This window comes from Cannabis sativa, chromosome 4 (assembly GCF_029168945.1).
Source record: "Cannabis sativa cultivar Pink pepper isolate KNU-18-1 chromosome 4, ASM2916894v1, whole genome shotgun sequence".
NCBI lineage: Eukaryota > Viridiplantae > Streptophyta > Magnoliopsida > Rosales > Cannabaceae > Cannabis > Cannabis sativa.
Genome location: NC_083604.1, coordinates 43,035,651 through 43,047,145, shown reverse-complemented (window position 1 = coordinate 43,047,145; position 11,495 = coordinate 43,035,651). Strand labels below are relative to the sequence as shown.

At 32.5% G+C, this 11,495-nt stretch overlaps 1 protein-coding gene, 1 long non-coding RNA gene and 1 other non-coding gene across 3 annotated transcripts; 1 reads left to right on the top strand and 2 right to left on the bottom strand.

Annotated features, from left to right (window-relative positions):
- The first annotated feature begins 293 nt into the window (after positions 1-293).
- Positions 294-400, top strand: LOC115715431 (small nucleolar RNA R71). Its single transcript, XR_004011302.2, has one exon. It is a non-coding gene; the product is annotated as a small nucleolar RNA R71 (small nucleolar RNA).
- A 1,390-nt stretch (positions 401-1,790) lies between these two features.
- Positions 1,791-3,957, bottom strand: LOC133036499 (uncharacterized). The gene is made up of 2 exons (XR_009687126.1): positions 2,556-3,957; positions 1,791-2,362 (listed from the first exon to the last, which is right to left on the bottom strand). It is a non-coding gene; the product is annotated as an uncharacterized LOC133036499 (long non-coding RNA).
- A 1,825-nt stretch (positions 3,958-5,782) lies between these two features.
- Positions 5,783-11,033, bottom strand: LOC115714042 (bifunctional 3-dehydroquinate dehydratase/shikimate dehydrogenase, chloroplastic). Its single transcript, XM_030642560.2, has 11 exons — positions 10,879-11,033; positions 10,511-10,749; positions 9,972-10,077; positions 8,934-9,152; positions 8,147-8,493; positions 7,810-7,873; positions 7,553-7,661; positions 7,322-7,465; positions 6,566-6,714; positions 6,144-6,306; positions 5,783-6,036 (listed from the first exon to the last, which is right to left on the bottom strand). Exons 1-11 carry the CDS (start codon positions 10,897-10,899, stop codon positions 5,993-5,995), a joined length of 1,605 nt encoding a protein of 534 aa, XP_030498420.2. The 5' UTR covers positions 10,900-11,033; the 3' UTR covers positions 5,783-5,992.
- Between the last annotated feature and the right edge of the window lie 462 nt (positions 11,034-11,495).

Below are 11,495 nucleotides of genomic sequence, written 5' to 3'. Positions count from 1 at the left end.
CGGCTGGTTGTACACTTCCTCCCATGTTCATGTTCTTCAAAATGTTGGTCATTGAGGCCATTTGAGCGGTTAGAGCGGTCAAAGCATCTACTTCAAGAACACCCACTACTTTTCGGCTTGTAGGAGCTCTATTAGTTGACCATTGATAATTGTTGCTAGCTATCCTTTCCAAAATCTCAAAAGCTTCATTATAAGACTTGGAAAGAATGAATCCATTAGCGGAAGCGTCCAACACCATCCTAGAGGCCGCATTGAGACCATTGTAAAATGTCTCAAGTTGGATACAATGAGGAATACCATGGTGTGGGCACTTTCTCAGCAACTCCTTGAATCTTTCCCATGCGTCACTAGTAGTCTCATCTTCCAATTGTTGAAAGGACATGATTTCATTTCAAAACTTTTCATTTCTTGTTGGAGGAAAGTACTTTCTCAAGAATTTTTCAGCCAAGTCATTCCAATTAGTCACTGAATTGGGAGGAAGAGTATTAAGCCATGCTCTAGCCCAATCCCTCAAGGAAAATGGGAACAACTTCAATCTTAAATCCTCTTCACTTACTCCTTGTAGCTTGAAAGGGTCACTCACCTCCAAAAATGAGCGAATATGGAGGTGAGGATCTTCCGTTGGCGACCCACCAAATTGACCAACCGTTTAGAGCATTTAAAACATGACGGGCTTGAGCTCAAAGTGAGGTGCTTGGATTTTTGGTCTCACAATACCCGGATTAAGCTCATTGAACATAGGGGCTGCATACTCTCTTATTGCTCGGGCTCTATCATCGACCAAAGAATATGATTGGCTTCATTATGTGCACCCCCAACTTCAAACCCATCGGCCAAATTGCAGCATTTTTTAGCCTTTTGTTCCTTTCTTCTTTGTCTGAAAGTGCGTTCAATTTCGGGGTCAATAGGAGCAAGTTCAATGTCTTCTTCTTCTTCGTTCATGCACTACTTTACACTTGAAAAAGAAAATACATTCAGCGCACCAAAATAGGATTAAAACCTCAAACCAAAAAATAAATTGCATAATAGTTGATAATACACAATTTTTAGTTTCAATCCCCGGCAACGGCGCCAAAAACTTGTTGTGAAAATTTATATGCAAGTATACGTAGTCAAACAAGTAATAAAGTGATAAGTAAGATCGTCTCCACAAGGATTGCAAACAAAGTTTGATGTAAAACTAACTAATTACAACTTAAAGTAAGAGGAAATAACATGCAAATGGTTGAGTAATGATTCAAAATTAAAAATGACATGAAATAAACTTGCTAAAATTAATACTACTGCTGCTAGAAAAATTGTTTGCAAGATAAAAAATGTAATATGGCAAAAATGGCTTGAATAGCTAATTCCTTCTAGTCAATTTTTTTTTCCAGGTGTTACAGCATTACTCCACCATTCTGCACAGAGATAACAAAAATTCCTCTAGGCTTGTGAGAATTTTCCAACACTCACAAATTTAAGTCTACCACTTAGCTCAATATATTCTTATATCAAACCAGCAAGCATAACACTATTCAAACATTAATTTTATAAGTTATGCAAGGTAAATAAAATATTCTTATTCCACTTACATAGAAAAGCCTAAATCTAGGTTTTTCACTTGCTCCATTCAAGTTGAACTACTAGATCTAGCCCTTCTGGTACAAGATCTAGCTTAGCAAATTGTTATTCATGGCCAAGGAACAACAATCAAATAAAAATAAAACTCACTTGAATGAACAAACGCAAAAAAAAATACTAAAGTAAGCTTAAAAATTAATAATACCCAACATAGAAGTTCATAGTCATTCAAGCCTCAAAAGTCTAGCTCATATTCAAGTAAGAAAATAAAATCCAAAGTAAAAAATATTCATCCATGGCTGCTGCCCTTTGTTTACAAGTTAACAAGTTTTAATATCTAAGTAAAAGAAACAAGAAAAGAGAAAGAGAAAGAAAACAATTAAGAGAGGGTAAAAGAAAAATCAAACACTAAAGCTTGGACCCCCTTTTCTCTTCCTCCTCTGCTGTACTTTTTCTGCATTTACTTCTCTTCTAAAAAAAATGCAGCAGCTTTGCTCACGTAATGGAGGTTGAAGATATGTACTTTCTTTCTTTTCCCCTTTTAGTTGTTTGGTTCCTAAGGTACAAAATCACTCCCCAAAATGAGAAATCCAATTCTTTTTGCACTTTGGCCCACTAGATTTAGTCCCCTTCCTTCCACCGCAGCCAGCTGGTGTATTTTGAGTGAGTGGGACGAATTTACTGATGTGGATAAGTGAAACTCGTGTTTCCACGTCACTGCCAGAATGTTGAATTCGCTTCAGCATTGCTTCAGCAATCTGCCCTAATTTCAGCTTTTGTTCCACTTCTTCCTTGCTTTCTTTTTCAACAACAAACAAGCACAATTAATTGGAAAAACACACCTAACAATACCAATTTTTACAAGACTTAAAAGTTAGCTTACTAAAAAGAAAATAAAACTAAAACTAACTAAAGTTAAGTAAAAACAAACACATTTTCACTACTCTTCTCACAATAATTTTAGTTTAAAAGCATAAAAAATAACTCTATACCATAGAGTTATCACATGTTCTCACGTGATACACCCCATGCTGCCCAGACTCAACTTGTCACTGAAAGCTTACAGGCTTACTTATCTGCACATAGGGGGTAAATAAGGGGTGAGCTGCAAAGCCAAGTAAGCAAAAAACAAAATACTATGTACCAGCATTCACACATCATAGCACAATCACATACATCAAACATACAACAAACCCATCATGTTTTTGAATAGATGCAGCCACACTAATACAGAAATATCACACACTCACACTCCAGCTTCCTTACAAATCTGGAGTGTCTTACGTTCTTAACCAGAACGCAGTACCAATGACCAGTGCACCCTTACGTACACTGCCTCACTTACCACATCACCATACATGTGTAGTTTCCAACCACTTACAAGTACTTGGAACATGATTAAACAGCCATATACAATCTATCAACAAAATACTATTTCGCCGAAACTATCACATTCTACAGTTTCAATACAATTTATTCAAGCACTCTCACTAGGTACTCAAACCATATAAAAAGCAAGTGTAAAGTATAATTATTTTTTCTTACCTCAACTCCGCTTTAATTAACTCTTACGATACCTTCTAGACCCTATCAACAATTAGTGAAACCCTTGGACCACTCATAACTCAATATATTTATAACTCTTACTATACAGCAAGTTTAGCCCAGAATTTGACTCATAAAACGTTTGAATTAGAAATTTTACTGTTCACAAAGTTTTTAGATAATCGAAATACCTTTCTAACAGTATAGAGATCATCAAAATTAGAGTTATAACCTAGGAGTTATGCATATTTTATTAAAACAGTTTCTTTAAAATCCTAGATCATGCCGATTTCTGAATACAGCCCAAAAATAAAAGCTTTAAAAATATTTAAACCCCGATCCAGACAACACTTCCTTCATAAAAAATGTAGCTATTTTCTTAAGCTTTGAAACGAGATAAAGATCTTTTAAAATTGATCAAAATTGAGAGAGATATTGAATTTTTACTAAAGATACTTTTTCTGAAACAAAACTTAAAATGAGATATCCTAATCGAGTGAAGATACCGACTTTTGATAGGTAAGAACTCCGAATTAGGGAAAGGTTTCTTCAAATAAAATATGTATTATTGAATTATCTTTCTAACGGTACAAAAATTGCTGGAAAGAATAGATATCGTACTTTTACTGAGGCAATATTGGAAAGAAATTTGAAAAACTGTAATTCGACAGCCAGCATGAAAACATTAATTTTTCGACATCTAAATAATCAGAATCAGGAAAGAGTTTCTTCATAAAAAATATAGAGTATTAAATTATCTTTTAAACGGTACCTAGATCACTGAAAACGGACCTATAGGAAGAGAGATATGGTATTTCTTTGAAAGCCTATCTTTATTAAAAATATATTGACCCATCAAAATTTATTCATAAAATAATTTTAAATATAGTTTAATCATTTTATATCTATATAATTATATAAAGAAAATCATAAATGAGTTGATGCTAAGAAAGTTTTATTTTATTTTTTATAAATTTTTAGTGATTAAACCCTTCAATAAGTTATCTTTTTTGAAAAGAAATTTACATTGTCTTAAAATAATTATGTGTGTCATAAGTATAGCTCTATGTAAAATGATATTTTCTTTATTTTGGGTCATTCCAAAATTAATATTCTTTCTTCTATGAGTTAAAAACATAATTTTGGTCAAGTTTATCTCACACAAATTTTTAATTTAGTTTAAGCTTTTATCACTAGAGTGGTGTGTCTCTATATATGCAGAATAAATATTATTTTTTTCTTCTAATTATTCTCAGACATATGAAAATTTAAATGTTATAAACTCTTCATTAAAGTTTTTTGTGGGTGCGTTCTTAAAAAAGAATGAAAATAACATAGTATTGTACTATTGTTATTTGAGTACTTATTCCGTTCATAGTGCACTTTACACTTTTTATTAGTTAATTAATTTATTATATTAATAATATTATTATTAGTCATAGTTTACAATACTAATTTATACGATTTGTAAATATTTTAAGATTATATTTATCTATATTAATTTTTTAGCCAATACAAAAAGAAAATCAAAGTTTATTTAAAAAAAAAAAATTGGATAACAATGCGTAAAGCGCAACTTAGTTCACTAGTTTAAAAAAAAAATGTATTCTCTAGATAAATAATTAAACCTAAGAATAAATATTATTCAACCTTCATTACTTTTTGAATATAACGGTAATACATTACTTTTTTTTTAAAAAAAAAAAGTAAAAAATAAAACAAAAATTATTAAAAAATACAGTAATTTTAGTATAATAACAATGATAGTTTTATGGTAATTTTTGTTATGAGAGTGAGCAATGGCGATTCTTTTATGGTGTATGTTTTATCTAATCTTGAGAAGGATGTTATTCTCACTTTTTAGATATTATGTAATTTACTCAAGATGGTCGGGTATGCTTTCTTGTAAGTATAGTCAAGGGAATATTTGTGTTAGACTCATGGAGTTAGTTGACCAGAGGGAAAAAAAATTTCTCTGGTGTATGTTCATTGTTTAAGGGGTTTGTAGTTTGTTGTTCTCTTTATTTTAATTTCTATCATTTATTAAGTTGACCTGTTACTTTTTTTCCTTTCATTGTAATTTCTTTTTTGAACTTATCCTATGCTTTTGGTTGTTGTAGGGAACTTTTCAGTCATACAAGCGAAAGCTTTAGCATTAATAGTTGCTTTTGGTCTTCCTCTTTATATTGTAGAGTCTGATTGCTTAGTCTCGGTTTCGGTTTCCCTAAGCGTTTTTCTTTTTGTAATGAACTAGGTTTCTTATTAGATAATATTGCTAGTTTGCTCTCTAATTTTCTTGAGACATCCTTAATTCATGTTTGACGTACAACTAATAAAACTGCTCATTAATTAATTGTGCATGCACTTAGGGTAGATAGTAAATTTAGCTTGGATTGAGAATTTTCCTTCTTTTCTCATTGATATATTAAACTCTGATTGTTGTTAATACGAGTTTAATTTCAAAAAGAAAAACAATAATAGTAAAAGGCAATGCTAAAACCAATTTCCCTATTTTATGTAAGGCAGTTCATCAAAACCAATTTCGACGATAAAGTTGCAAAGTATATCAATTCATGAAAAACAATGTTCTAATATACATTGAAGAAGACCAAACCGAAAAGCCACACACAGTTTTTTTCTTGAAAAAAAAAATTAGAGTTCCCAAGACTCAGAATTCTCAGAATAATTGTTTATAAATTATGAACTAATTATAGCATACAATAGAATCAGAAATTTATGGTTTGTTACATTGAACTCAGCTGGACAAAATCCATGAAAGCAATTTTTGCATAAATCATCAAGCGAAAGTTCATAAATGGTAAACAAAGAATAACTTGAATGTCAAGCTCAATACTGGAAAAAAAATTATAATCAATGACGAACCTCAAGAGTTACTCGCCATAATTTTTCTAAACTGTTCCTTAGGTGCTGCAAGCAAAACAGGAGAAAAGAAACGAAACAAAAAGTCAATTGAAGATTACTAAATGGAGACAGGTTGGTAAACGATAATGTTAATTCTTTTCAATATAGCTTACCTGGCAGTCCAGTAAATTTTTCAAACTGGTCGTAGGCTTGTCCTATGAACATCTCTAAGCCAGTAACAATTGTGGCTCCAGATTCCTCTGCTTCGCGTAGGAGTCTGGTAATTCTGGGTGTATATACGGCGTCAAACACCAGCGAGTAAAATCGTAGAGCATGCTGCAAAAACAGAAGCCTGACTTTTAATGCTCTCACTTCGAAAGAGGTTACTAGTTAATGAATAGTGGCACTAACTATATGAAACCCAGGTATCAAACCAACAAACAACTTTCATACATCACATCATAAAGAATTAGACTTTCATGCACATTCATTAAATCTGTACACAAATTTACCATCGGTGGTGTTTTTATAGAATTTGCACTTTAAGGATGCATGAGACTTAAAGAGGTGCAAGCAGTGTGGTACAATAGAAAACCTTAGAAATAGGTGTTTCATCAACTTTTGGATGCATTCCAATAGATGTTGTGTTTGCAAGAATCATCCCATCCTCGGGATGGAAATCTTGTAAGTCAGCAAGTGATAAAGCTTCTCCTCCAATTGTGTCTGCGAGTTCTTTTGCCCGACCTTCAAGGATGAAACAAATAAAAAATTATCAGATTAGCAAATAATTTTAAATAAAAAACATGAACAATGCAAGGATTTAAGCATCACAGAAATATATATTGTTAAGCACAGCATTCTTTACATATTTGTTCCATCTTCAAAATGATGTTACAATACATACATCAGGCAAAGTCTGATTGCATTATAAGAGAGAGCATTATAATTAACCATAACACTACCAAAGTCAGCCAAAATACATTTTGGTTCTTCGAAAGTTCTAATCATAAACTTTGAACTCTAAGAAAGTTTTATTTGTTCATTTATTAACCAAAACACTTTCAACAATCTCACTGTTGGAAACACTTTTGTTTTTTGTTTCCTATGGCTTTTCTATCATGTAAATTGTAAACAATGGATGTCAGGAAAATAGTCATTTCACCCCCATCAAGGAAAACAACTAGCACACCTTCTAAACAAAAAACAAGTACATATATATTACTGACAAGAGACACAACAAAATGAAAGAGAATGTTTGATTGAAAAAATAGATCATAAAATTCACTGAGCATCAGAGTAGCTAAGTCATTAAAAACCAATAACGAGAAAGATAAAAAGGATAGAACAGAACCATAGGTACGATTGGCAATCACAACCCTTGCTCCCTTCTCTTTTGCACCATAAGCAAGCGCCTTGCCAGCACCACCAGCACCAATGACAATGAACAGTTTACCAGCTAAAGGTGAACCACCCATACTGCTAGCATTAAGCGAACCTGTACACATAGAAGGAACAACAAACAAGATAAAGCTATAAATCTATTGATGCATATAAAAAAAATTATATTGCAGTTAAAGTAAACCTCGCAATCCATCTTCAATGGCAGAAATGGCACCAATATAGTCTGTATTGTATCCCAATAACTTCCCATCACTTTGTCTCCTTATAATGCAATTAACAGCTCCTATTGACTTGTATGGTGTCAAGATATAAACCATTCACATATAAGAAAATCTTGAAAATAGAAATAAAATACATTGAACAATAAAAGATTAGAAACTGAGCCATACTACAAATTGTGCGGTTATACAACAAATAACATGAATGGTTTCCATCTACCTTGGCAACTGGATCAACCTCGTCACAGCAGGCAAGTGCAGCTTCCTTGTGAGGAATTGTGACACTGCATTTGATACAAATTTAATTTTATTACCAACATGCAATCAACATTGCACTTTCCAAATACATATTTTTCTTTTCAAATAGATCTCGTCCACACAGCATTATATACATACATATATATTTATATAGAATTAGATTAATGTATAAATATTATATAAATGCTTATCAGTGGTCAAATGAAAATTTGGGAAGTATAGGCTTTGTCATACAAGAGTAAGAGCAAATTTTGTTGATAAAATATTTCAACATGAAAAAGAAAAATGAAAAAATGAACCTGAATCCAGCAAAATCTGCAGAAGAGTAAGTTTGAAGAAAATTTGCAATGTCATCTACCAACAAATGCAGATAAACTCCATTAAAACCAAGTGACTTGAAGGCTTCATTATACAAAAATGGGGATTTGCTGTGGCCAACTGGCTTTCCAATAACACCAAACACTTTTGTGTCGGGCCCTATCTGTCTGAAATTGTATAAATGTAGAAGCTCATCCATTGTAGGTTGACCAGGTGCTGAAACAAATCCCGACTCAAGAGTACCAAAAGTCAGATAACCACCAAACTTTGCACAAAGTATTCGCGAAATCAAACCCCTCTCACTCATAACAAGTGCTATTATTGGAACCTGAATCACCAGTGAGAAATAAATTAATATTTCATATCATATGAAGAAGAAGAAAAGCCAGCAGTTGCTAGCCAACATTTATACTAAACAGGAATTTTTCTAGAAATAGGAAATGCAAGAAAGCTCTGTTCAACTGATAGCATTTCTTGGTCAATCTCTGTTCTTTAACCAAATTACTATACTGGCAAACACCCCAACCACTCACTAACTTGATAAGATAAAGATATTCCACAATAAGAGGAAAACTTATTCAATGCCCACTTGTAACTTGAATTGAACTGTTGATACATACATCTAGGGTACAGAGGATCTACAATTTTGATTAAAATTCAGCCAGAAATTGCTATAAAGTGGTACCATCATTCATAAACAGATAATTTCGATTAATGATTCTAGATTTACAGAAACAAGAAATTAGAGAGAAACTTTAATTGGGATACCTGAGAATGCACGGTTATCTGGAAAACACGTGCTGCGTCAGTTATATCTAAGGCAGAAGTTGCAAACTTCACTATATCTGCTCCAGTTGCTTGTATTTTCGCGACAAGATTACCAAGATCCTCCGTAGATGGTGTATTTTGATAATTGTGGGAAGAAACAATGATCTTAAACTTGTCAGGCTTCTTTCCAGCTATGGATTGAATGAACTCATGAGCAACCTTCACAAAGAGGAAATAGGATCACTAAAATTTAATCGTGCTGCCATACTGGTGGAAATCAGAAGATGAAAACTGTAACACAAACTAGCTTCCATGAGTGGTTGACGTTTATTTTAGCTTGCACTGTATGTATGAGAGACGTATCCACTAGAAGTAAATAACAAATTATTGCAACCACTAATATAAAAAATAAATAAATAAATAAATCCTATTACAAGTTTTACTTTTTCTGTCAATATAAGAAAACTAAGCTTTCGTATATGCTACTATTGAGGGTGTTGCTTACATATGAAAATGCTGATGTTACACTTGCACTTAGAGCTTGTAAGTGACAAGTGAATGAAACAAAGACTCATATAAAACCGGGGAGAGGATTCTTGGACAATGCCTTCAACCATCAGGGAGCATTATAAATTCCATGAAGGAAATGGACGCCAATATCATTCTACAAAGAACTTTCTAATAAAGCAAAGGATCCATCAACATAACTAAAGACCCTGCCAATATATAAATAATGAAATGACAGGACTGCCAAATCAAGTATCTCATCTAGACTCTTAAGGAAATTTCTTAGATTAGCTAGCACATTACAAGCACAAATGATATCCACCAAAAGCTACAGACCTCCTGTCTTTAATATAAGTATATATCCAGCAATTATCATGGCTTATGTAAACTAACTTCAACCGATAGTACTTCTATACAAGCATATGTGCATGGATGTAATTTCTGAAGTCACCAATGAAAATATTTATATGATGTTTTTACAGGAAACACATGCCAACATGAGAATAGTTGTAGATTTCATAAAGAAGTAACCTGAAGCTCAACATCAATGTAATCAGCCCCATATTCCATGGCCAATCGAAGTGCATCCCGTCGCATTTCTTCATCACCATTGTACTGACCACCTTCCCATGTTGGTCTAAAAATGAATAACATTAAACAATGATGAGACTCTCTCAAAGGTAGTGCAAGGAGATAATAGAATAATGTTCATTGCTGGGAAACCCAAACAGACTTTCACAAAACTTTGATAGTCAATCTAAGGTCCATTGAATATTAATGTTTAAGCTAAATCTTACAATATTTGGACCAGCTCCTCATCACAACAAATTATAACCATGGATCCAATTTTTCGGCCCTTTCTAGATTAAAAAGTCCTTTCTAGATTTGTTTCGAATAAAAATTAAAAAGAAAAAAAAAATCATTTTTCAACTATATAGACTTTTTTGAGAAGCTAGTAATCTGAGCCAAAACTTTTACTAATGTTAACCAAACTGTCAAAATGAAGATGAGTTTATCTAACAATTGAATAAAAACAGTCTCGATCTTTCAATCATGCAAAGGTGACTAACCTATATGTGAACAGAGTAGGCAAAGGGCTGCCTTTAATTAAGGTTTTAAGATCCTCACGAGGTTGAAAAACCTCCAATTTGTCCAATCTGATCTCGACAAGGTCAGCACCAGATTGTTTTGCCTTAACCAGTTCAACAAGCATATCATCTACCGATTCCCCCATAATTGGAGTACAAATTAGAGTTGAGTTCCTCATAACTCCCTGGCTGCCCACTTGCAGACCAGCACCAGAAGCAACCTAAATCCATTCGACAAAAGAAAAAAAGGAAAATTCAAACGATAATCCAAGGGCGGAGCTATGGAAACTACAGTGGATGGTAGATTAGTATATTGCAAAGAAAATAATAGCGATGGATAGTAAGATTACCGAAATATTGGTAGAGTCCATTTGGTTTGGAACGCTTATCTGTTTGGAAAGTAAGAAAATGAGCAGAAAGAAAATAATGGTTGGTGTCTTGGTCACTTCGTTGATTCTTTAACTGATGACTGATCCACCTAACACCAGCCGCCTCCCCTCCGCATAAACAATTTTTTTTCTTTCTTTATTTATATTATTAATTTAAAAATGAGATAATTAGGTGAGGTACCAATTTTTTTTGTAAAAAAATTTACATTCTTACATTTATAGATTATTTTTTTTTTTATACATTTTTACGATTTTTTATAAAAACAACACGAAAATAATAAAAAAATTATATAAAAGTAATATGAAAATAACATCAAAACAACAACAAAAAATAACATTCAAATAATAAAAAATCAACAACAAATTAACAAGAGTACAATATAAAAAACCGTATTTTCTGTAAATAAAATTAAAAAAGTCGTAAAAATATTTAAACTTATGTGAAATCTTATTTTTGTAATTTTTTTGTTTTTTTTTATGTATTTGTGAAATAATCCCTTTAAAGCATGCGAGGGATCCATCTCAACACAAAAATTTCATAGAGAAATGTTAGTAAATAACACTATTTTTAACTTTAG

Excerpts from the sequence above, each read along its gene's own strand:
- LOC115714042 (XM_030642560.2), bottom strand. The coding sequence starts at position 10,899 with ATGGACTCTACCAATATTTCG. Across the intron at positions 10,078-10,510 it reads CCTACTCTGTTCACATATAG|ACCAACATGGGAAGGTGGTC; the intron begins GTTAGTCACCTT and ends ATTCATTTTTAG. Across the intron at positions 9,153-9,971 it reads ACATTGATGTTGAGCTTCAG|GTTGCTCATGAGTTCATTCA; the intron begins GTTACTTCTTTA and ends CTCTTTGTGAAG.